Genomic DNA, 24,540 nt, shown 5'->3' with positions numbered 1-24,540 from the left:
ATGAGTCGCACACGAGTCCTCCCATCCTCGCGTGCGGCTTGCTTGAAACGCAACCGCTTCACCCAGCAGCCGTGCCACTCCGACAAACTGCCGACGTCCTCAAGGACCGACTTGTTCACAGGCTCGCTCGGTACGTGTGTTGCCGCAGCATGGTTGCTGATCGTGATGTGCAAAAGTAGAGCAGCCTCTCATGCTATGACAGATAAGCGACGGGCGGGTGAGTGAGGGCTGCTAGTAAGGAAGTTAGTAAGGAGAGCCCTGGTGTGGGGAGGTATTTGTCGTATATCACAGTCCGGGCATGAGGCGATCTATACCGCGTGCAGAATGCCTGCGTGGGACCGAGAGCATCTAGAAGAACAGAAGCACGGAGGGCCCATTTTATTTATATAGCAGGGCTGGAGCCGCTGCGAATGTTCCTGAGGCAGCAACAAGCCTGAGAAGCAACGCCCTTTGCTGGTTTTGCAAGGTCGACATATCACACGACGCAATTTCCATTGGTCGGCATGCTGCCAGACTAGCTCTTTGCTGCTGTCCGGCGCACTCTGAGTGGCCACCTCTCGGAAATGTCAAAAGGACAACGTTATGGTGAAACATAGTCAGGTAGTCCTCCGTCTGTCAGGTGGTCACGATGCAAGTCCGGTAATGCCGACGTAAGCGCAGGGAAGAATTGCGTTCAGGAAGATCATGTTCATCAATAGGCAGAAGTCCGACATGCGGAATCCAGGTACGCCTCATTCGGCTTCAAGTCTCGAACCAATCAAGTCAACGCGCAACCTTTCGAAATTTGCAGCATTGCGGATATCACACACGCTGCCCACCCACCTTTCCTAGGGACGTTGCAATACCGAAACGTTTATTTGTAAACAGCCCACGAATCACCAGCTAACCTGCACAGCCTACAGAACGATTGCGCAATGTCTCAAATGCTATTATCTAACAAGTTTACTCGATATCGTGGTGTTGTCTTGCGCAGCCTGGGACACGTATACTACGGCAGTTGAACCCCTCAACGCTGCACGCTCATCACCGTCCAGGTTCTTCCCTTGAACAGAACTCTGCGGTATAGAATCTTCTCGCTCATCCGTCGGAATACTCATCCACCAACCAAAGACTTTTGCATTCCATGACCTTTCCTATTTGTCATCTTGCTATCAATCTTTCCATCCGTCATCCGATCACTGCCCTTTCTCCCTATCCTCCCTTCTTACTCAACTCTGACTAACGAACCTCCCCCTCCCATACCCTTCCCGATACCCCTCCTCCATCCCTCTGCCCGTCTCCCGCTCTCTCATTGCTTGTCTCCTCCCTTCCCTAGCTTTCTCCCTGCCACACTGCCTGCACCACCCACATTCGCCGTCCACCCATAACGTCTGGCTCATCCTTCTCCCTACCGGACACGCCTTGATGGGCTCAAGCGACCTAGCGTAGGAGCACAAGCGCAGGTAGGGGTAGCAGGGTGAGGGTGGGCAGTGACAAGAAGATGAGGTGCTGAACAGTACTATGCACATCGAAGGCGTGGATGTTGCGTGGTTCGTGCTCGTGACGTATGATGAATAGTTGGTATGTATGTATGTACATCCACTGCTACCTGTCCAAGATATTGAAGAAGCCTTGTGTCGTACTGATGACTCCTCTACGTATGTACTCACGACCGAGCGTTGGACTTTGATTGTTGATCAGATTGTAAGAGAATCTCAGGTTGGCAGATAGGTAACAACTATCAACGGAGCAGAACACTTATTTCGACTGAGCAAAATTTCTTGTCGCCTCACCTCTACTCATCTATCTTATTAACAGGTTATGTTTTTGAACAATGCCTCAATTCCCTTTTGCAAGATATGCGAGAAAGTGAGGAGGGAAACAAGCTAGGCGATTGTTCTGTGCAACAAGCACGCGTTTTGGCCAACTGGTTGTCGTTTGACCAAACCAACAGCGGGGCAGGTATCGCAAGTTACCATTGGAAAGACGTGAGCATGCGCGGTCGCAGGATTTTGTTGCGCTGCAGGTAAACCGTCTATCTCTGGGTAGTGGGACACCCTGTGTAGCGGGACGGTACAAACACTTGCCAACACTACGTGCTGCGCTGCGCCTAGCTAACACCATTAGAAAAACACGTCTCTACTAAGAATGCCATCGTGCACGGCAGAGAGAACAGGCTGCAAATGTGTAACAGTCCGCCAATCTCGTCAGTGTATAGCAATGGTAGGCGCGGCCTCCTCTTGGGCGCCTGAACGAGGGCCTAAACGAGGCTGTGCGCTTGGAATTTCAACCTTCAGCATAGTATCTCCCTCTGCGCGTCTTAAGACAGTAGAGCCTCATCTGCTCAGGCAAACTCTCCCCCTCATAATCGCAACTTTCAATCATTGTTACTCTTTACGTTGCATTGTTGATTGATCATGGGAAAACAAAGGCGAAAGGCACTTTGGCGCAGGTTTCTTCAACTCGGAACAGCACCGCTGGAAGCGACAAAATGGCGGCACGTCAATGGCGACGCTCTTGAGATGCAAACTCCTCTAACGGCGCAAGACATAGAGAGCCACCATAGCAGTAGCATCGCCAACGAGTTGGATCGCTCGCGCTCGAGCACATTGATCGAGAGAAGCGTTGTCAGTCGCCCACTAGGACGACTGATGGGCCCTCAATTCGTAGGGTGGCGACTCGGCGTACTACACTTTGGAATTTGGGTTTCGATTGTCTTTGTGCTTAATCTCACCGCGACGATATGGGGCTCTTTAGCTTCTAGGAAAGATAGGGGTGTTCTCTTCGAAGGCGAGTGTGTTTTTACAAAACGGCTAAACACTGGACTGCGTGTCCTAATCAACCTGCTGAGTGCAATTCTCTTAGCTGGGTCTAACTACACCATGCAATGCATGTCTTCACCCACACGACAAGAAATCGATCGGTCGCACGCACTATCACCTTTTCTTCCTCTCCAGATAGGTATTCCAGGTATTCGAAACCTCACCAAGATCGGACGCCACCGAGCAATACTATGGTGTCTTCTAGGAGCTTCATCTCTCCCCTTGCACCTATTGTAAGCCGCAAAGTCATGTTAGACGCACCAGCTGACGATTGGAACAGCTACAACTCTGCAATATTCAGCTCCCTTCCTTCCAACAGCTATTGGGCGATATCAACGAGCGAGTCTTTTATTACAGACTCAAGCTGTTTGAACTGTCCTGAGATTACCGGCGAGTTTCCTTCCGTACTGCATCGCCTTTGGAACAATGCAAGCACCGGCACGCTCGAAAGGCTTGATCCCGCCGAATGCATAGCCAGGTACGCAACGAGTATCCAATTCGCTCAGCGCAACGTCCTGCTTGTTGCCAGCGATGACCAGGTCCCACCTCCGAATGAGAACCCACTTATAAATGGCTCTCATGCCTATGTGCGATGGAAGTTCAGTGCCATGAGCGCAATGGCGCGTGATACGGCTCGCAACTCCTTTGACTGGATATGTTCAGGCATGGATGCTAAGAGACCGTGCTCGCTTGGAATCGATGCTATTCGAGACTCATCTGCTGAGTCGTGGCTCATGGGACCCGGAGCAGGATGGCCCGTCAAGTACTGTCTTAGCGAAAGGGCTGATCCAACCTGCAAGCTCCATTTCGAACCGACTATCGGCACTATCGTCACAATACTCAACTTCGGTAAGTTTTCTTTTGAAGAAAAATAGTTATTCGCAAGAGGGCTGCGTACAGAGCAGCTGATGAGTGCAAATAGTCAAAGCGGGCGTCATGTTTTACGTAGCGTTCTTCGTTGGAGACGAGCCACTCATGACAATGGGCGACGCAGTCGCATCCTTCCTGGAAAGACCGGATCCTACAAGCAAAAACAGGTGCCTCTGGGCCTTTGCAAATCAAAGAATGTTCAGAGACGGCAAAGGTATCAAGCATCATAGAGTAGGCCCGCAACGCTGGATCTGTCCACAATATCGATGGAGGGATGCTACTAGTCCAGAACGCCGCGTCGTCACGATCTTCATGTAAGAACAAACCTCACCTTCCGCTTGTTTCCCCCAAGGCCAGAAGCTTATGTTGATCATCAGGTTCTTGCTTGCTCTCTCGGTTGTCACCGCATTCTTAGCCGTCGGAATCACAGCCTTGCCACCAGGCATAACAATCTCACAGCTTGACTTCGGTACGCATAGCACCATCTCGAAGCCAGTGGATATAGGCTGAAGAGAGAACCAGCAAAGTTCTGAAAAGTTTTCGCTAACGCCCGTGGTGTAGTTGGCCTTGATCCAAGCTCCGCCATCGACATGCGCAATTTTCCAGATTCCCTCGTGCTCAAGGTCGTGCTCGCCAATTCGCCTCAGCTCGTATTCTCTTTGCTCTACTTTTCTTACAATGCACTCTTGACCGCCATGCTCATGGGCTATGAATGGGTATCGTACGCCCACAAACGAAAAGGCCTTCGGGTATCGCACCAGCCCAAGGGCGCTCAGCGCTGCACCTACTTCCTTCAATTGCCATACCGGTTCAGCATACCACTTCTCTTACTAAGCGCTATCTTGCACTGGCTCGTCTCTCAAAGTTTATTCCTCATGTCCATTGATTTTTACGACAGTCTTGGCAGGCCTGGCGACAATGATCCATACAACAACAAGTTCTTCGGATACCAAACAGTGGGCTTCTCGCCGCCTGCTATTATCGCTGTTTTGGTGTGTGGTGGGCTAATGACGATTAGCATCGTAGTCTTGGGTCATGTACCGTACAGGCGCGGCATGCCTGTCGCAGGCAGCAGCAGCATGGCCATCAGTGCGGCGTGTCACTTGACGGCTGAAGCTGGAGCAAACGAGGGCACTGCGTCGAGTGAAAAATTGCAATGGGGTGTTGTGGCCAGGGCAGACAATGGCCCTGGGCATTGCGCATTCTCGCCCAGATCAGTAGAAGCGCCCGTCAAGGGCAGGGTGTACGCGGGCTCTTCCAATCTAGGTCTTTGAATGTTTCTAAGATTGGGTTGCTGCAGAAGCTGGAAGTACAGGTACGGGAGTCCTTCGCATATACGACTAATCGCTGCCATAGCTCGAGAGGAACTTCCTAGCCTCGTCTTGCTCAAACTTCCAGTCACATGGTCCTAGCGTTACATTTCGCGTGTTGTGCTCGTGCTTAGGCCCACGTAACAAGAGAGCGATGTAGTCACGTCAAGGTACTGCCTCGCTAACGTTGTCGTGAATGCAGTTGTGCAAAACAAGAGAAAGGGAGAGAAGTACAGAGAGGACACCACTATCGTGCGTGATGTTTAGGAGATTCCACAAAACGCAAAGCTATATTGGAGCGCTTGCTATACACTGCCTGGCGCACCTTACCATTTTCTGCGTTCTGTCATGATTGATCATGACGGACTCGCACATCTTTCTCACCATCCATGCCTGCGCTAGGTACGCATATTTTGTCAAAGCTTTCCTGTTGAACTGATAACTTACACTCAAATACCATGCCTAAAATTAGCTTTACCAATGTAGGGAACCAAAGAGATTGCTCAGTAGCACAAGATAAGGCGAAAGAAGGCGCGGTCGGCAGCACGAACAGGATATGTATTATGATGAAATAAGTTTCCCTCTTGACTAGAGAGAGATAGAGAGAGAGACGGCGCAACAAGCGCACACTGATAGCCTTTGACCTAGCAAGCACCGCGTAAAGGACCTCATGCGATTGACAAAGATACATGGGACCATGGGGGAAGGTGAGTGGGAAAAAAATGAGAAAAGGGAAAACATTTTCATCCTCCCACCTCCCCAATTCCACCACAACATGCCGTAACATAAGAGGTCTAATAGAGGTACCTGGTCAAGGCATCCTAAGCCGCCGTATCCACACCCTCACTCTTCATCTGTTTGCCCGTCCGTCCACGCGTGACTTCCTTATCCTGTGGACTCCTCGCCTCCTGCTCGTCGGAACTCTCATCGAACGTGGGGCTCTGGGGCCTACTATCGTTCAGGTTACGGCGACTGCGTGCCATCCACGACCTCACACCACCAATCAGACCCAGATTGTAGCCCGCCGCGAACTCGGACGACTCCCTGGTGCTGTTGTTGGCCCTTGGTATGTCCAAGTGGCTCAGCCTACTAATCGCACTCGGGCTCCTCGCAACATTGCCGCCAGATTCCATAGCCTCAGCCTGCGTCTGCTCCCTCGTTGGCGTCCTCGCGGGACTGGCCGGCCTCGAGGTGCCGTATTGCCAAAACTGTCGAAAGTCCTTGCTCAGTTCCTGGCCTGTGGTGGTCCAGTTGGCTTTGATGCTGTCGCGCAGCTCGGCCATGGTGCGCTTGACGTCTAGTTCATTCTTCTTGAGCCAGGACACGTTTAGTTCTTTGCGCGAGGTGCCGCGTTTGAGTTGGCGGTCAATGTATTGGTCATAGTCGCGTACGATCCTGTGTGTAGGTTAGCTTGGCTACTACTGTCCAAGACTGCATGTTCATAGACTTACTTTGTAATGATACCCGTTGTGCTGAGACCCTCTGTTCGCTGTGTGACGAGGAACATGCCGCGCTCCTTGATGGGACCGTAGATGTCATCGCCTTCGTCTGCGCCATAGGGAAGGTCGTCGTGCGCAACATAATCGATATTGTGCTTGAGCAAGAACTCGGCCGTGACGATCCAAGGACAGTCCTCAATCACCTCGTCAACCCACTTGCAATGGCGCACACTCTCGGCACGCTCCCTCGCCGACAGAACGGTCAGACCCTTGCGCTTGTGCGTCTCCTTGTTGCCGGTAACGCCGACGACGAGGTGGACGTCTGGAAAGGCCGTCTTGGCTTGCTGCAGGGCGCGCATGTGTCCAATGTGGAAGAGATCAAACACACCGTCTGCGTATATCCTGACTGGTCGGCCCTCTGGCGGCGGATTCGTCTTGTACCCCACAGGATCGACGAGGCCAGCTTTCGGCGGAGGCTCCATGCGCATGCTTCCAGCCTCGCCTCCCTCGCCGTGGTCATCGTCGCCTGCAAGCGAGGATGTGCGGCGGCTCTTCTTGCTTGCGCGCTCATCCTCGTCGCTGTCTTGGTCGCCGTGGGCGCTCTTGACGCGTACCCGCTTCGTCGTTGTCGTCGTCGTCGTGCCGTTGGCATTGGCATCGGCCTGGCGCTCCTTCTTGGACGCGACGGCTTGGAGGACAGGGTCCTCGGCACCCTCGTCCGAGGCGTCGCGCGATGAGGGCTGCACAGCGTCCATGGCGTCTTTCTTGACCGACGTTACTGTGGTTGAGCGCTTTCGTTTTGGCGGCATAAGCGTGGGGAGTCCGAGGGCTTCAGGCGGTCAACAAGCAGCAGGACAGTAGGTGCAATTACGGGCGCAATGGGCGGGTGCTTAAGACTAGTTTTGCGAAACCAGCACGTGCAGTGTAGATGGAGGAATGGGCAGGTGAGGAAGTAGGTAGATGTCGGATGCGCAATGTCCAGATATGGGGAAAACGCGGGTGATAACGGTGTCGGGAAACAATGCGCAAGCGCCAATTAGATGGTAGAAGAAGTGACGACGGCGACGGCAGCTGAGCACGACGGGAAATACAGGCCAGAACGTCCGGGGAGAAGACGTCGGCGGATTTGACGGTGATGTCTAGTAGTTGTCGAACACGCGTAGAGTACACCTAACATCATCCTAATAAATTTCGCGCTTCCTTGAATCCTGATCTGATCGGCACGGCTTGGCATGACGAAAGTCCGCCCGACGCTCCCTGCGCCACATGGCCAACCCACGTGTGGCATTTGCCATCCTGATTCCTTGCATTTGGCACAATTGCCATGACGCATCTGTATGTGAATAGCATCAAGGAAACCTTGCTAATCTACGCAGCAACGGCTGCGTCGTCCAAAGTCCACACCCTTACTTCGCCGTCATCACCCGTACTCAATATGACCTCCTCATCTTCTGACCGCTTGCCCTTGTCTGCTCTCCTCGCCCAACAAACATGGTTAATCTCAAACACGTCGTGCCCTGAGAATAGCTCCGCGACAACCACCCACTCAGTCAACGACTTGTCCGCATCCCCATTGTCGGTATCCGGAGCAGCTTGTTGTTCTCTCCACCTCTCCTTGTAGACCACAATCTTCCCATCACTCCCCGCGCTAACAATCAAGCCCGTCCTTCGACTCCAACTGACCGAGTAGATGGCGCGTTCATGAGCTTTAGGTAGCACAGCTTCCTGATGCCAGTCCTCGTCGATGGCCGCAGAACGAATAATACTGGGTATGCCCGTGTTGCGCTCGGCATACTCGTCTCTCTCTCGCGGCCGTCTCCGCCATATGCGAACTGTGCAGTCATCCGAGCAGGTCGCGAATCTAGGTCCTGATCTCTCCAGTTCCTCCATGTGTTGTCTTTGCTCGGCTGCTAGCCCTGTCGTGTCTTTCCTGTAGTCCTTTTTACTCATGCCGCTGCCTTCAAACTCAGCCCACCAGACTGTCTCCTTGTGCCCATCAATCATAGCAACCTGAACCCAGTCGTCCGCATCTTCCCTGTACAACCGGACAGTGTCGTCGTAGCTCGTGCTAACCAGCAAGTCTTCTTCTGGGTGCCATGCCACGGATTTGACGTCGCCGTCGTGTTCTTGTAGTACGGCAACCGTCTCAAAGTTGTCGTCCTCGAGCTCCTCCCATATCCACACGCTCTTGTCACGGGAGCAGGTAGCTAGGTATTGGCCCGAGGGCGACCATGCCAAGCACTTGATCTCCGATTCGTGCCCGTCGAGAATACAAGAGAATTGATAGTCGTCGGCGTCGTCATGGTCCGACATTGTGTCGCCTGCATCCGTGAAGTCGCGCTCCATGCCACCCACAGCACCACCGCCTTCTTCCCGCCGCCATATCCCCGCGCTCGAATCAAAACTCCCCGTCGCAAGCACGCTCTGCCCCCGCGTGCCGGGTTTCCAGGAAACGGTGCGTACACTGCGTTTATGGCCTCCGGTTATCGAGTGCAGGAGCGTAAAGGAGGTCAAGCTGTACACGCGGACGCTGCGGTCGGAACATGCAGTTGCGACAATGGGGAGAGTGGGGTGGGGCGCCGATTGCCATGTTCGTGAGTTGGATGGCGGTGTGAGGGTTGCGAGAGGGGCGAGGGTGTGTGTTCGTGGGGAAGACATGGTCGAGGGGCCGCTGCGGGCAGGGCGTACGCTACGAATCGAAGCAGCAGCAGCAGCAGCGCGCAATTGGTGACTCGGATCGAGGTAGGGGCAAATATATATTATGGACGACCAACGGCGTGAGCTTTGTCTGCTGGTGTCGCGCAGGGTTAGCTTTGAGTCAATCGATTTGGAGAGTTCACGCGTGGGGCATAGAAAGTTCAGATGAGCGTCATTCGCCAAGCCTCCTCCCACCATTGTGGGCCTGCGTTATCGGACGACCTGCATACGTGCCATGCGCTTTCCTGGCCAGATTGTTTCTTCAAATCTATCCCATACGTGATATACATATTACTCTATACATGGTCCTGAACGGCTTGAAAACATGTTCTACTCATTAAACCTATTGAGCGCCCCCACAAAGGCCCAAACTCCCCTTCGTATCGTCATCGTATGTCATTATGAAGGGGTATCCCAATTACTCCATGATCCAACGCCGCGCAATGCTTCTGTAACAAAACCATCGTCTACTCCTTCCCGTTCTCTATTTCCTCACGCCATGATACCCCGGCCTCGTCACCGCATGCGGATCCCGAAAACTCGTCGTGATACTCATCAGCCTATCTGCCAGCGTCTGCTGCTCTGTCTCCGCCATTCCAACCTTTGCACTCACCCCCAACTCACTGAGTTCAAGATTCGCCCCATCTTTCCCCTCATCCACATGGATATTCTGCGTACTCGTTACCATAATGCCTCCCCAGGGATGGCTCGACGACTCAGGTGCTGACGTCGATGTTGTGGTGTAATTTACGAGTCCCTTTTCAGAACACGTGTCCGTCTGCCAGCTTATCTCTGTCGAACTCGAGCGTTTGGAGCGTAGAGCACGTGGCCATTTGTGTCCGCGGCTGGACGGTGCGACTTTGGTTACCGACGGCGCGCGGCGTAGTGAAGAGAATTCCTTGTGGTTCTTCTGGGCCAGGATAGCGTGATCGGCACATCCTTCCTGACTCCTCAAATAGGTTTGGAAGAAAGACAGCGGAATAGCCTTGAGTGTCAGGCTCTGCAGACTCTGCACGTAAATCTCTTTGATACCGCAGAAGGCGAAGATGGTTGCGTGGCTGAACTCCGTCTGGCCGTGCATCATGTCGAGTTGTTGCGATGAAAAGACTGCACGATGCAGCGTTTCTTCTGGGCAGTCGCGGAGGAGCTCCATGATCCGGTTGCGGAATTTATCGAGGAACATATCATCTTCTGGGTCTGTCGCTGTGCGGTTATTGATTCGTAACAAACAATCATCCAGCGTGGAACCGTTGAAGGTGGCGAGAATGCTCATTTGTCGTCCGTCGAGCTCGTCGCTGCTTAGCTTTACCATTGGAAGGCGGCCGGGTGCGGCGCGCGGGACGATGATATCTAGGCCTCTCATGCCGGGTTTGGGTTGTACGAGAAAGGAGCCAATGTAGGTTCCTTTCTTGGGGAGTGATAGCTGTCTCTCGCTGAATGCATGGAGGCGTCCGACCAGGTTCTCGAGATCGTCGCGTGGTATCTGTAAACTGCGGGCTAGGTGATCGCTAACTTGTTCAACGCCCGCGAATCCATACCCGAGGTTGTGTAGTCGGTTTGCCTCAGTTGTATCGACTTTCTTCGTAAGTACGAGCATTTGGCCACGGCCGAAAAGGATCGGATTCACGATAGCGGCTTCGAGGTCTTTTGTCGCCACGTCTGCAGCCACAATGGTCTTGTTGCCGTAGTTGCTCGTCCAGATTGCGCGGTTGTTCATGGTTCCCGTTGTTAATACCTCTTCGTAGAGACATCCCAAGTTGTGCAGGCTTGTATCGAGTGTCTTCGCAATATCGTGAGCAGTGACGCAGAACAGCTCTCGAAAGGTAGCCGAGTAACTCAAATCTTCGTCAGTATCAAGAGACGTCCTGCTGTTGCTTGCGTGAGTCGGCGCTTGGAGATAGCCGGTGGCTTGGAGATGTTCTCGCATTTTTGGGATGAGATCGGAAATGCCGGTCCAGTTGCGCGATACTCGAAAGATCCATTGGAATACGGGATGCGAGGTATTGAACTCTTCATCAAAAGTTCTTTGGTGGAATTGTTGGGTGATGGTCTGACACGGCATCAGTCCGCCTTGACTGACGAGCAGTCTTCCTTCAGGGTCGAATGTGGCGATAGCCAAAACGACTTGTGCCGCTCGATTCTTCTCCAGTCGTCGTTGACGTTGCTTGATGAAGCCGAGCAGAAAGCACACGACACACGCGCTCAAGCACTGGTGTTGATTAGTGGTGCATAGTTTACTTGAAGCAAATGACTTACAAGGCACAGAGAGATGATAAGGTTTGTGTTTCTTTCCTGACCTGGTCCGCTGTGGTAGCCACGGATCTCATACCAGGTACCCGCTGCAGCAGTCCAGTGCATACCGCAAACAGCCAAAGCAAGTACAATCGCGACAATGATCCGCCGCCAGAGATTGTTCATCCAGTGTTTGCTCCAGATGAAGAAAAGACTAAACGAGATCAGACATGCGCCCACGGCGATGGAGGCGGCGCCAACAACGTGCGCCCAACTCAGAATGATTCGGTAGTTAGTAGTGCCGTTGTTGCCCAGATAATGCATCTCAGTGACCGCCGCTCCTCCGCAGACACCACAAACGCCTAGAGAGGCGAATCGGACAAAAGATCCTTTGCTTCCTTTGTAAAACTTGTCTGCGGCCAGTAGTCCTAGGAAAATAACGACCACGGGGAGGATAGCCGAAACTGCGGTGTAGGTTGAACTGTAGTAAAGCTGAATCTCTTCTTCTCCGTCACCGAGCACGATGGCTCGGTTCCCTACAAAGTGCATGCACCAAATCGCCACCAGACCGAAGGATACTGCACAGCCTCCAATCTGTACCCTGGAACTTGGTTAGATCGTTATACGACGATGTTCTCTCAAAACATACCACGATCGCCATCCTGCTCCTGAAACTCTGCGATGCAGCAGTTCCACCGTTGTGAAAGCACCGATTAGGCTGACAACATACGATCCCACGATGAGCCCTGGGAGGAATGATATGCTAGGTCTGCTTCCAAGAGGGTACTTGGTCGCAATTTCTGGGTCAAACATTGCAATGCGTGTATCTTACTTGGCGTGTTCGAAGGTATGATAGTCACGTAAGGCTGAAGGTGCGCCCTGTCATACGTCGCTTGATAAGCAAAGACTGCAGTCTGTTCGTCAGCTATGTTCGTTGAACTGCATAGAAGTAGAGATGATCAGGGACGCACCTCCACAGAAGAATTGAATAAAGCTGGGGATCAGCCTGGCGGAGCCGCCTGGGGTATGATCGCTCGAAACAGGTTCCAGGGAAGAGGAGGTTGATCACAGTCAAGTGATTGGCATCGTCCACGGCCGATCGGCGCGAGAAGGCGATTCCGGTTTCGTCAAAGTCGTCCAAGCCAGACGATATCCAGCTTCCTTCAAACTACAGCTATTCCAGAGGTCCAATTAGCGTGTATTCGGAGTCGTTGTGTATAAAGCGTTCGGCCTTCTTCCAGTAGTTAAGACTCTCAATGACCGATCGGAGAGGTAGCTGGGAGAGCAGTGGTATGTAGCAGAAATGTATCTGGGACCCGCACCAGTATTGTCGGTAAGTTTGGCTCCCTTCTATTCTAGATGTTCAGTAAAGAGGGAGACTATGAACATACTTTGGCGCCTAATTAGTCTGGCGCGGCAGGCATGACAGCGAGACCCCGTCGCACGGAGTATCCACACCTTGCTGCTGGGACCGATCACAAAGCTCCGCGGTCTCTCAAGCCGAGGTGCCAATGGCGCCAGTCCAATTTTGCTACGCCACAACTCTGGTCCTTGGATGGCAAATGTCGTTTAGAACGGGAGACGACCTAGTGGCTCGAGTAATTACAAAGTTCAGGTATGCCGTTCGGTCTTGGTGTTCTAGCCATTTACGCTGCTAACGTGTTCCGCTAGTTATGCGGACATCTCTCTTCAACGGGACTTAGTCTCACGCTGTGTTACAACCGTGGCTGCTGAATGCCCGAATGACGGTGCTCCTCTTATCAAGCTGAGTCCGCTAAGGAAGGATTGAAGAGGATATGAGATGTATGCAGCAATCACTGCCGTGCAGATTGCACAGCCAGGAGCGAATATTCATGCGGCCTAGAGTTGGCCCGCATATCAAGGTAGAGTTAGCGTGGAGGCTCAACTTTGGTACGTTGGCCGACTGATCCCGGGTGTTCAAGTAACATTGGTGAAAACGGGTAATTTGAATTGTTTCGCGACGCCAACACGGCACGGAGAGGCAGACTCCAAGGGCAAGATGTAGACGCTCATGATGGGGCAGCCAGCGATTTGGCTAAGGTCGGCATGTCACACAACCCTTGATGGTATGTGCCGTGCGCCCAAAGCATTGGTATCACAATCGCCGATCGATTGGATCAAGCCAAGATGTGAAATTATGTATCCTTTATAGACAGGCTCATGGATTCAATTGTCCCGTCTCTCCCGTCTTCGTGAGTGGGCGCTTGCAACTTTGCTTCAAGGACCGTAATCACTATTGTTGCACATGCGCAGCGACGAAAACCGTATCATTCGCATGACGAAGACAATCCATTATCAACCCTCACAAGCATAGACTCCAGCCCGGCAACCCGTTCGGCTGGTAAAACTCGGAAGTCCCGACTTGACATGTGTCGCCATCCTCGCGAACTATCCGTTGGTGCGACGGCTCATAGCAAGGTGGAGACTGAGCATGGTATGCTTACCTCCGATCACATCTCCTAGGTCACGGCAAGGTCTGTGCTCCGATAGCCGAAATGATTTTCGCCCGTGCCTGGGCCTCCCGCGCCGGTGGGGCACGAATCACATCACCTTCAGAAGGCTGCCGTTAGAGAGCCCACCAAAGCTGTTGAACTGTTACTTCGCAGCCTTGAGTTGATAGTGTTACAGCAAGTCACCACTGACATGTGACGTATGCCAACTGTCTATGGCATGTTGATCTCATGGTAGCTTTCGTCGGTGTTTGGCGTCCGAAACAAATCTTGGTTCGCTTAATGCAACCTCGGTAGGAAGAGACTGTAGTCATTGGTCGGCAGCGACGTTGGCTGACAGGAGAGTTTCGACGGTTCAGTTTGCGCCACATAAGCTACGAACAAGACCCAGTCTATAAGGTGCTGGTAGTGGGAAATCTCTCGTCAAGTCCGTGTGGCAGCAGTGGTGGAATGTGAGGAAGCTGTTCTAGGCGGGCGCACGCTGTCAGGGTTCAGCTGATGGCGAACAAGTGCTTTTCCCGTCACTTCCGGGACCTGCAGGATGATGTGCAGTTCTAGTTACCAGCCAAGCCATTCTTGGATGGGGGGTGTGCCTAGAGCAAGGGTTTGACGTCGATTCATGCTCCATGCTGTGTGCTGATGGCAGCTTGGGAAAGGGCGTTCTTGTGAGCTGCGATCACCATGCAGCTACTCGGTCATTGTTCAGCCATGGTGTTGAACAGCGGATAACGCCGTCTGGGGATGAGCCAATGCTCAGTGTATAGCCGGTGGATGAATCATTGGAAATGCCCCAGGTTCTTCCGTCAGTGTGCCACGTGTGACCCCGTTCGGAGATCAAGAGTAAAAATAAACTCGAAGCCACAGCAGCGACTACGTGATTCCATCCTTTCTAGGTGAAACGGCTGCCAACCCACTTCGCCTGAAGATCTGTAGAGGTGCGAAACCCTATCATGCGAACAACAACGCTAGTGAGCTCAAGCCGAAGCGAGCTTCCTTTACTAATCAAGGGTTCAAGACAAATCCCTTGGTACGTTCAACGTCATTCTCAAGTAGCGGCTGGTTTAGGTTTTTAGGATTTGGGATTGAAGAATTGTCCAAAGCAAGGCCTGCAGTCTGCGATGTACTGAGGCAATGGTAAGATTCCGCGATGACCGATTGTTAGTTGGGGACATGAAGTGCTGGAAGGAGATCTTCATCCGATATATCAGGCGTGCGAAAGTGCATGTCCGCGGAGCAGAATGTATTCGCCATGGTATTCTGAGGATATGAGTCAAGGAGCAGGTCATCCTCGCTTTCTCGAACATCGATATTCAGATAGGGACTGCCGATAGATCTCCCGTGCTGTGGGTTCGTTTGAGCATACCCGGCCGGTGGTAATACATCGTTGGACAATTCACGCGGATGATTATCCTGGTCTGGTGTAGTGCGCCGGGAATAGTGCCAGAGTGGCTCCTCTTCTGCCAACATGTCGTCCGAAACCGGATGGTCTGGATGAGAAGAATTAATACATGCCTGAATTGAAACCAGGGGTTTGTCCAGAAGGCTTCTCTGTGATATCACCCATAAACGCCCCGCGATGGCTAAGTTGTTCTCAGCAGCGTCATATCCAAGAATTGGCCATTTGTCACTTGGGAGACTTGACCAGGTTTCTTGCGCCATCGGACTCAATCTTTTCATCTTATCCCTAAGCGAGATGGACATGGAGTTTACGCTATCGATTCGAGCAAGGGAACGAGCAATAGTAGGGATCAGACAAGCTCGCTGAGACATAGCCTGCTTAGGGTCAGCCATGCAAGAAGCATCAGTAACGAGATATTCTTACGACCAAATACCCGGTTCTCCATATCGCAGGAGCTACGTCTGCTAAGCCTAGACGGAAAGTGCTTGCTTTAGCCTTCCATCCGACTGATTTCCTGTTCAGTGTGCCACAAATTGACAGACGCATCGCCCCGTCAACCATGCTCGCGATGTTTATCCGGTCTGATGAAGTGAAATTTAGATGTGACTTACGCTGTATGGAAGAATCAACGATCAGGCGTTTGCGTGGTCGCTTCAATGTTTTGTCCTTGTCGGGTGAGTGTGACTGAGTCGACACCACGGTCTCCGTAGCTGATCGTTTTCTTTTCCGACATGCCAGTGCCCTCACAGCAGTTTGGCTGCGATCGGTGTCAATATCATGCAGTAAGTTCTCGGAAGCCATCTCGTGCAAAAGCGTATCAGACTCTTCTTCGTCTAAAGCTGATACTCTTCGCTCGCTTCGAGGTGAATTCGATCGCTTCGTTGTGGACCTCCGGCGCGGGCTTGTCTCGAGGATGTCCACGCAGAGGCGTACCGTGTGGAGTGAAATCTCTGCAATACCCTCGGGCGGTCGAATATCTGCTGCCGGTACATCCAAGAAGAGTCTGTGACGCTCCTTCTTTCCCTGCATTCCCATGGCAGATGCATGGTTGACATCCAAGCGTATCGTCCCTGGATCCATAGCGGTATCTGTTCGTTGGGTTGGCTTCAACATCAGCTGATCCCAAACCTATGCTTTGTCAATGATGGCCATCTAGAGAGCATCGCACCTACTGGTGCATGAAGGACAGCATCCGCGAGGTCTTGCAGTTGCTTGTCGGGTAGTGAGTCCTCGCGTAAGTTGAGTCTTATTTCGATGTGCATATGTTGTCCACGTTTGACCCAAGTCTTTCCGGAAATCAAAAAATCGAGGCACTGGGGTGAAGTGAGTCGCTGTAGGTAAGTTGCGTCCTCTCTTGATGAGAGGGTGATCAATGTTGTGAGCCACAGCTCGTGATTAGTGGCAGGCGAGCTGAGTACTGCGCGCCCGAGCTCAATCAATTTCGACATTACTCTTCAGCTGTGTCAGAATTCCTGGAGATGGCAAGAAAGATGATACGATAATTACAGAAGTTGGCGGAGGAGCTGAGGCCGGGATGGTGAGGTGTCGCGGTTGACGCCAAGACATGCGTTCGGCAAGCACCCTGGAGGTTGTTTCCTCGCAGCTACAGCTCTACGCAACCTCCACCGTCGGCTCCAGCATGAGGAACATCGCCAGCAACGCGCTGAAGCGCGTCGGCCAAGTTGGATTGCTCAAGCATGTCACAAGCCGGTCGTCTGGAGTGCTTGCGTGTTCATCGGCGCGCAGAACTCTCCACGCCAGCCCTTCGCGACGCACCGATGGCGTCTTCCGCGAGCTCACTGCCATGCGCGTGCGTACACCCTGGGTAGAAGCTCTGCGCCAGCAGCAAGCCGAGGGGAAACAACACAAGGAGCCTTCAGGAAAGCCTGAAGTTCCCAAAGACCGAAAATTGACACCGAAGCGTATGGATGAAAGCTACCACTCAGTTGTGCTTCCATTGGCTCAAGACCCATGGATACTCGACACATACCTCAACTCCTCGGGCCACATACGGCTCGGAACCATCTTCATGGACCTTGATGCACTCTCAGGCATCATTGCGTAAGCGTTCAACAGCTACGCGACATAGCTGCCCTGCTCTAAACGCTCCGACAGGTACAAGCATACCGGAGACGATGTGACCACAGTCACGGCTAGTTGCGATCGCATTACCATTCACTCTCCACTGACGGAGATATGTGACTTAGAGTTGTCCGGGCGCGTTACCTATGCGACTGGCAGGAGCAGTTTAGAGATTACTATGCAGGTTGCCAAAGCACCTCAGAAGGGCCAACAGGCCAAAGACGAGGATGTGCTGATCAATTGCACATTCACCATGGTCTCCCTAGATCCAGGCACCAAGAAGTAAAGCTAATTCTTGCAGGCACGCGTCGAACCACGGCTGACAGATTTCTAGGCCGGTAAATGTCAACCCCTTGATCGTCGAGACGGCTGAAGAGAAACGCCTGTATGCTTTGGGCGAACGCAACTCCAAGGTGCGCAAGGAGCGCCGCGATACTTCCCTGCTCAAACATACGCCCAACGATCTCGAAAGCGACCTCATACACGCCTTCTGGCAGAAGCAGCTGCAGTACCATGGTCGGGTCCAGTCCACCTGTTTTCATCGCAAAGCTAACATCTCTAGATCCCTACGACGAGCTTCGCAAGCCAGATAACGTAGTCTTCATGGACGCCACCCGTCTCCAGACTGCTACAATCATGCAGCCACAATACCGCAATCGACACCACTTCATGATCTTCGGCGGTTTCCTTCTCAAGCAAACCTTCGAGCTTGCCTTCACTGCCGCCGCCGCTTTCGCACACGCCCGTCCAACCTTCGTCTCCCTCGATCCCTCTACGTTCCAGAACCCTGTGCCTGTAGGCAGCATACTATATCTGACCGCCACGGTCGTATATACAGACCCACCCCTGATTGGCGCACCCGACGAGAAGGTCGACGAACAAGCCGGGTACACACGTGTGCAGATTAGAATCGATTCCAAGGTCCGCGATGTTGAACATGGCCACTCTAAGCCTACTGGCCAGTTCAATTACACGTTTACCGTGCCAAAGAACATTAGGGTTATGCCCAGAACATATCAGGAATTCATGATGTACATTGATGCGAGAAGGCGAGCTGAGCAGGTCAAGCGTACGCTGGAAGAAGGATATGGTGTTAGCCCGAAGACGGCGGAGGACAGTTTGACGGAGTAAGACTTGGGCCACACATGCTGGAGAACAGTATTAGACATCGACACCTCACTGAACATCATACAATTGACAGTGTACACTGTAATTGAACTCATACCCATAGTATAAACATATCGATCAAGATTTCCGAGCATCCCAAACGCCTCCCAAAAGCATTCCATCGCAAATGCAGCTCCAAAGCCGGTACGTGCGCCTGCATGCGGCGATAACGCTTGACTCAAATAAGAAAGAGGTATAGCGCGTTTAATGCAGACTTGAAAACGTGAAAGGAAAGTACCGCGTGAGATGGTTATGCATGAGACTGAGTGTGCATGCATGCATCGATGAGGCGGTGAGCAAAGTCCGACCAATAACTCCGACGGCATACGCGTGCCGGGACGACGCTATGCGCAAAGAGAACACGACGTGTGAATGCACCTGCATGGCAAGTCAGTACCTTGTGTCCTTCTGGTCCTCCGCCCTACAAGCAATCGACCGGACACGTCTCCCCGCCTCTGCAGGCCGCACGCCCACCCCCATAACCCGCTCTTCTGCATCTCGCTTGGGGGGAGGGGAAAGAATGAAGCGTACCTAACCTGACCGGCCCGTCCGTGTCCATCATCCACCATTACTCGCTCTACAGTTCATCCAACTCAAACTCCAAAGCAACGTCTTCCGAGCAGTCCGTGCAATAGTAGTTTGAGAAGCCACCGCATTCAATCTTCATCTTTGAACACATGTCGATGGACCAGGCGTCATAGGAATATCCCGAAAGGAGGCGGGAAGAGCAGACTTCTATGCTGTTGGCCCTGGATGTTTGTCAGTCAAGGGGTTGGTAGGGACTTGTGGAAGGGAGGGAAATACCAGATGTAGTAGTCGTGGTTGCAGTAGTACCATGAGTAGGTGTAGGAGCACATCTTGATGCTTTATTCTGGCTTATCCGCGGGAATCCGTGCGATGGCTGTTGTGCTGTGCTGTTAGGGACAATACTGTCCGGATAGGCCTTGTATATCCTAACAATCTATATATACGTTAGCTGACCGCTTCTTCTTCCCCTGTAGATCTCTCTTCGTTACTTGTCTTCTTGGATTATGTTTTCACGGGAGGAAGTGTGGGGTTCTAGACCCGAGATTGTAGTCGTGGCTCCAAAAAAGCTATATGCAGGGCTTGTTGTTCAGCTAGCCTTACTTACCTGGATGCAGTCTTTTTCGAAAAGAAAATAGACTTGGAAATGATTCGAGTTATACCTGCTTGTTCAGCAACAGATCGCGTGCTTCAAATCCGCTTTCTTGATCTCGCGCTCCAATCTTTTCCAGGTCCAAGGATACAGAAGTGCTCCAGAGGTGCCTCTGCAAGACAGCATCGACCCTTTATGCTCATCTCGAGGCCTCCAGTCTGACTCCTAACAAAAGCTTGGGCCGACGGCTCATTGCAGATACGCCGATATGCTCAAAAGCATTCCCCGGATTAGCTGATAAGGTGAAGCGATCCCCTCCAGCCAACCACATCTTCGTGTTTCCAGGATTGGAAGCCGAGCCGGGGGATAGATCCATGGCCCATGCGTGAAGTTCGGCTATCCGTGGAGAAGGCGGTGGAGGCAGGCCCTGCATTTGTCAGATTGACTGAGATCTCCAGCTTGAAGATTGTGTGCATCAAGTATATATGTATGCAGGCTTTCTGTGGAATTACAAAGTTGCACGTAAGATTGCATACGCTGTCTGGACACCTCAGCTGTGCGTAGCTCGCGTTCCAGCGAGGAAAGGGTATGTCAAGAAACCCCAGACTTTCCATCTCGCCGACGACCGGTTAGACCCTGCATCTGCGGGACGTGCATGCAGGGTCCTCAGTCTAACTTTATCGGGCCGAGCGACGCCTCATTGGATAGGGAAGACCGGAATAAGCAGCTATAACGGCCTTCGGTCTGAAGATAGCGATAGCAAGGCTGTGTGGAATCAATAGTATGACATTTTTATAGTACTTCATGGGAGTAAGAGTGATAAGGCGGCTGTTTAGAGGCAGACCAAGGGTCGTTGGTGACCATACGCCAGCATACATACCTAGGCGAGGAAGATGTAAGCGCAGGCGAGTGCAGGATGTACAGGTCGCACTTTTCCACATTTGATTTCTGGCAATTGCTGCATTCTGCTCAGCTACTGTATCTCCCTATGCGAACTGTATTCAGATGGTTGCCAACCCCAAAGTTGGCCGAAGAGCCTGGTGCTGTTAATGTCTCCCACTAGCGTCTGATAACCGATGTCCTCCAGGAAGTCGGCATCGTGCTCAGCAACGGCTACTTACAGGAACACAGACTTAGAGAGACTGGCAACCGAATATGCGATGCCGACACTCACCGCGCTAATATACATTTTCCTATTGCGCTAACTTGCCCCAACACGTTCTTGTCCGTCCCACACTCACAGCGCCTTCCGGACTTTCAAACTGCCGATTCCGCCCGCTCCGTTACGCCTCTTCTCCTCCATCACGCCAGTTTACATCCTCCATCGCATCGTCATAAGATCCGCGCTCCGATGGCTATCGGGCCTGTCGCACCGCCATGCCGAAGGAGTTTGATGGTTTTCGATGCAAGTTGCCTGTCTGGGAAGGTTGAGTAGTGGTGGACCGATATTCGTCGCATTTCGGACGCCGGGCACCGAAGATTCGCGGCGTTCGGCGCTGGTGTCGTTCCACGCTCGGCCGGGGAGGGAAAGGGAAGGGAATGAGAGGGGTTGCGGTTTCCGGAGATTATGAAATGTGTTTCTGGAAGACTAGGTGTGTTATTGCTTCTTCTATACTGGGCGACGATCGAATGAGAGGCGAGACCTTGCTAGACCAGCGTAGTAGGTGCATCTGCCCAAGCGTTCAGCAAGGTCATACTGTGGTTCATTCTTTCTTATTCCGCGGTACTGCGATGGCTCATAAACAACGAGCTGCCCACGCGTGTGTCCTGCAGTCGGCGCAAACAAGCTGCTGCATATGACCTCCACGTCTTCGCCATACAAACATGATCGCATCATGCTCGCCATTTCATGGTTGAAAAAGTTGTAGTTCAGCATCATCCAGACCTTCGTAATCTCCAGCACCAGAAATTCTTGCGTCCAGGCTTCAGACCTCAGTCGACGTAAATGATCTCGAGGTCCTTCCCAAGACTCACTTTGAGCTTCTCTTCGATGTAGTCACGGCTGTAGAGATGAACCATGTACCTCGGTAGAATGACTGTCTCTAGCCTGGCACACGGCCGTTCAACAATAGACTCTCGGCGCACAAGATCTTGGAACAACCCCACTGGGACGTTGATGACTTTGATCTGATGGCGCAAATCATGGGGTACATGCCATGCGAAACCATCGACACCAAGAAAACCCAGATTGAAGGTCGTGCTTGACCAAAAGTATGGAAGAGCTTCGTAGCGGCACTGCGAGCAACTTTGCGCTAAGCTCATAGGATGAATCCTCAATGTTCTGAAGTAGCGATGATAGAAGCCGCGCGCAGTAAGACATACTTCATTGGATTCGAACGCGTAGCGATAGATTTTGTTTCGGAGCTCAGCCGGAAGGCGCAGGAGAGGTGAGTTGCGCTGGTTTGCGGCGGTACTATTAGGATATGTGAGTATGAGAGGAATCTCATGATAGGTTTGAGTTCCTACATGCTGTCGAGATCCATATTCATCTGACGCGGTAGAGTTGACGAATCACTGGAATGATCGGAAAACTTCTCGTTGAGACCGCAACTGGTGAGTGATCGCAAAAGAGCCAAAGACAATATCGGCAAGAGAAGATTGTGCTAGCGCACGAGGCTACCTAAGTACATGTTTCACCATCCCGTAGTTGCTCCGCCATACCAAGCTGTAGTACCTCGCCAGACCCTTCAGAGAAGATTTCACCATCACCTTCGCTTCGAACATGCTTACATGCCGAGATACCAATGCTTGCGAAGGCGGCGTACGTGCCAAACCCACTAGAGATCAACCACTCGGTCCAAAAGTGACCTCCACATCGCGACCCAACCTCTTTCTGATAAAAAACACAATTTTCGCACGAGGTTGCGGAGGTGTATCTTCGGGGTAGATGTGCCAGTACTTCAGTCCCGGTAAGAACCTTGCGTACTGGAACCTCCCAAACAGTATCACCGCGGAAGAGCAAGCTGATGTAATCTTGTTGAGCATTTCCGGCTCAACCCTTCTGACCATCCGCGGCAGGTTCCATTTGTGGCCGAATGATACAGTAAGGTTGGAGTAAAAGATCGGCTTCGCTTCGTACTCAATCTGCTTGCACGTCTTGAGAAAAGCATTTCTGGTGATATTCTCCCCGCGGAATGCGAGTTCGTATATGCGGTTCCGGATCTCGCCTGGTAGGCATAGAAGCGGAGAATTCGATTCGTTTGCAGTGGTGCTGGTAATCTTATCAGTTCCGTCCCTCTCTCGAAACTTTGGGTCTCTGTCGGTGGCTCTTACATGGCTTCTTGCTCCATCGCTAGCGATAAGGATATGTGGGTTACGAAAGCACTGTAACAAGTGTACACGAGTAAGGTGGTGATCGAATTGAGAAGTAAAAGAACCACTTTCATGATGGAGAATGGGGATGCTAAGACTATTAGGATAAAGGTAGATGGCACCTTCTCACAAGGGACCATTGATATATCCTTCTATAGTGAGAGGAAGCAAGCTGTCTCTACATTTGTCGCCCGCGCATAGTATCGCGAACCGTGCGTTCGCAGCAGCATCACAGCTATTGTGTCATTGAGAGTTCAACAATATTGTTTCGTGCATTACTTCGTCTTGCTCTAATCTGCTATATAGGATTTCGCCGTACAAAGTTGATAAGCGCATAAGCTCCGCTCGCCACGGCTGCTCCTCCCAGTGGACCCACCCAGTAGATCCAGTGATAACTAGTAAATCCCACGACAACTGCTGGACCAAAACTTCGTGCTGGGTTCAAGCTACCACCCGTAAAGTAGACACTGCACATCTCGGCGATGAATAGCGACAAGCCGATGTACATTGGTTTCGATGATCCGGCCTCCAACATGAGAATGCTCAGGACGAGTTGCGCGGTGACAAATGCTTCCAAGAATAAACCTCTCGTCACGCTAATCGATGCGTCGAGCTTTGTGTCGATGGTGAGGGCGCCAGGCAAAAGACCAGAGACGAAGCCTGCTGCGGCGATAGCAGCTATCATCTGCGCTATGATAGTTTGGAGTGCACGATGCCAATGTATCTTTCGTGTGAGCCACAAGGCGGCAGTAACCTGTGGCAGATTAGCATGTTACACTGCATGTTCGTACAACCACCACAACTCGGTGATGTCACAAATGGTGTTGCCCAAGTGCTGGGATATATGAGCACAAGTTGCACGGCTGAACTTACTGCTGGATTGAATTTACCGCCGCTGATGTCGGCGAATATGGCGACGTTGATAGCCAGAGAGACGCCAAAGGCGAAGGCGATATAGAGAAGCTTCCCAACATCGGGAATCGGGTTCGAAGATGCCGTCAAGTCGTTGGTGCCCGCGGCATTGAGCGCGATCTGAGTACCAGTGAAAGCCAGGGATAGAAACATGAACGTGCCGATTAGCTCTCCCAAGAAAGCTGTGACCTCTGTACGTAAGACATGATGCTTCCTTCGGTCCTCCGAGGGAGGTGCGGTTGATGGCTCATGGAAGGGTAGACCAGAGTCTTTGTCCTTATCGTCAAACATGATCCAGTACGGGTTGCTACCAAGAGTACTTGAAGAAAAAGGCCTCAAGGTGATGGGAGGTGAGAGCACGATTGAAAGAGAGGATGTTCGTTTGTAGATTGAAATGTGCTTCTCGAAAGCCATTATATCGCATCGCTAAAATGGGAGGAGTAGGGTGGGCACTGCCGATTCTCATATTCGCCTGTGCGACCCGGAAAGCCGTGCACGCTTGAGAAGATCATGGTTCCGTCGTCCTGGGGTGGGTGTTGTCTGCTTGAACCAGCACGAGCCTGTTGTTGGAGTTAGAATCCATGCATCGCGCCAGACCATGAAGTGCTGATGCATTAGCGGAGTGTGCATTCCGACTGGCGTGCCGTTATAGCGAGATTGGGAAGTCAAGGTACGATAGAGCTAGAGCGGAGAAACGTCCATGGGGTCGCCTGACGGTGCGCCACAGCAAC

At 52.1% G+C, this 24,540-nt stretch overlaps 8 protein-coding genes across 8 annotated transcripts; 4 read left to right on the top strand and 4 right to left on the bottom strand.

Annotated features, from left to right (window-relative positions):
• On the top strand, positions 1-225 carry GT037_009528 (uncharacterized protein; the record flags this gene model as incomplete). The annotated part of the gene is made up of 2 exons (XM_038934575.1): positions 1-130; positions 185-225. 2 exons carry the CDS (start codon positions 1-3, stop codon positions 223-225), a joined length of 171 nt encoding a protein of 56 aa, XP_038782850.1.
• Positions 226-2,630: 2,405 nt separating this feature from the next.
• On the top strand, positions 2,631-3,038 carry GT037_009527 (uncharacterized protein; the record flags this gene model as incomplete). The annotated part of the gene is made up of 1 exon (XM_038934574.1): positions 2,631-3,038. The coding sequence occupies one exon, from the start codon at positions 2,631-2,633 to the stop codon at positions 3,036-3,038; it is 408 nt and encodes a 135-aa protein (XP_038782849.1).
• Positions 3,039-3,049: 11 nt separating this feature from the next.
• Positions 3,050-5,248, top strand: GT037_009526 (uncharacterized protein; the record flags this gene model as incomplete). Its single annotated transcript, XM_038934573.1, has 5 exons — positions 3,050-3,650; positions 3,724-3,985; positions 4,049-4,140; positions 4,233-4,914; positions 5,152-5,248. 5 exons carry the CDS (start codon positions 3,050-3,052, stop codon positions 5,246-5,248), a joined length of 1,734 nt encoding a protein of 577 aa, XP_038782848.1.
• A 554-nt stretch (positions 5,249-5,802) lies between these two features.
• On the bottom strand, positions 5,803-12,162 carry GT037_009525 (cytosolic iron-sulfur protein assembly protein 1; the record flags this gene model as incomplete). The annotated part of the gene is made up of 6 exons (XM_038934572.1): positions 5,803-6,376; positions 6,433-7,249; positions 7,851-9,231; positions 9,731-11,326; positions 11,374-11,950; positions 11,999-12,162. 6 exons carry the CDS (start codon positions 12,160-12,162, stop codon positions 5,803-5,805), a joined length of 5,109 nt encoding a protein of 1,702 aa, XP_038782847.1.
• Positions 12,163-14,978: 2,816 nt separating this feature from the next.
• Positions 14,979-16,667, bottom strand: GT037_009524 (uncharacterized protein; the record flags this gene model as incomplete). Its single annotated transcript, XM_038934571.1, has 4 exons — positions 14,979-15,593; positions 15,643-15,725; positions 15,831-16,347; positions 16,392-16,667. The coding sequence occupies 4 exons, from the start codon at positions 16,665-16,667 to the stop codon at positions 14,979-14,981; spliced, it is 1,491 nt and encodes a 496-aa protein (XP_038782846.1).
• Positions 16,668-16,783: 116 nt separating this feature from the next.
• On the top strand, positions 16,784-18,432 carry GT037_009523 (uncharacterized protein; the record flags this gene model as incomplete). The annotated part of the gene is made up of 4 exons (XM_038934570.1): positions 16,784-17,280; positions 17,335-17,583; positions 17,636-17,817; positions 17,864-18,432. The coding sequence occupies 4 exons, from the start codon at positions 16,784-16,786 to the stop codon at positions 18,430-18,432; spliced, it is 1,497 nt and encodes a 498-aa protein (XP_038782845.1).
• Positions 18,433-19,045: 613 nt separating this feature from the next.
• Positions 19,046-19,325, bottom strand: GT037_009522 (uncharacterized protein; the record flags this gene model as incomplete). The annotated part of the gene is made up of 2 exons (XM_038934569.1): positions 19,046-19,217; positions 19,273-19,325. 2 exons carry the CDS (start codon positions 19,323-19,325, stop codon positions 19,046-19,048), a joined length of 225 nt encoding a protein of 74 aa, XP_038782844.1.
• A 2,192-nt stretch (positions 19,326-21,517) lies between these two features.
• GT037_009521 (lens fiber major intrinsic protein) lies at positions 21,518-24,100 on the bottom strand (the record flags this gene model as incomplete). Its single annotated transcript, XM_038934568.1, has 4 exons — positions 21,518-22,074; positions 22,444-22,909; positions 23,217-23,651; positions 23,771-24,100. The coding sequence occupies 4 exons, from the start codon at positions 24,098-24,100 to the stop codon at positions 21,518-21,520; spliced, it is 1,788 nt and encodes a 595-aa protein (XP_038782843.1).
• Between the last annotated feature and the right edge of the window lie 440 nt (positions 24,101-24,540).

This window comes from Alternaria burnsii (genome assembly GCF_013036055.1).
Source record: "Alternaria burnsii strain CBS107.38 chromosome Unknown 728, whole genome shotgun sequence".
In the NCBI taxonomy this organism is placed as follows: domain Eukaryota; kingdom Fungi; phylum Ascomycota; class Dothideomycetes; order Pleosporales; family Pleosporaceae; genus Alternaria; species Alternaria burnsii.
This window is presented reverse-complemented; position numbering and strand designations above follow the sequence as displayed.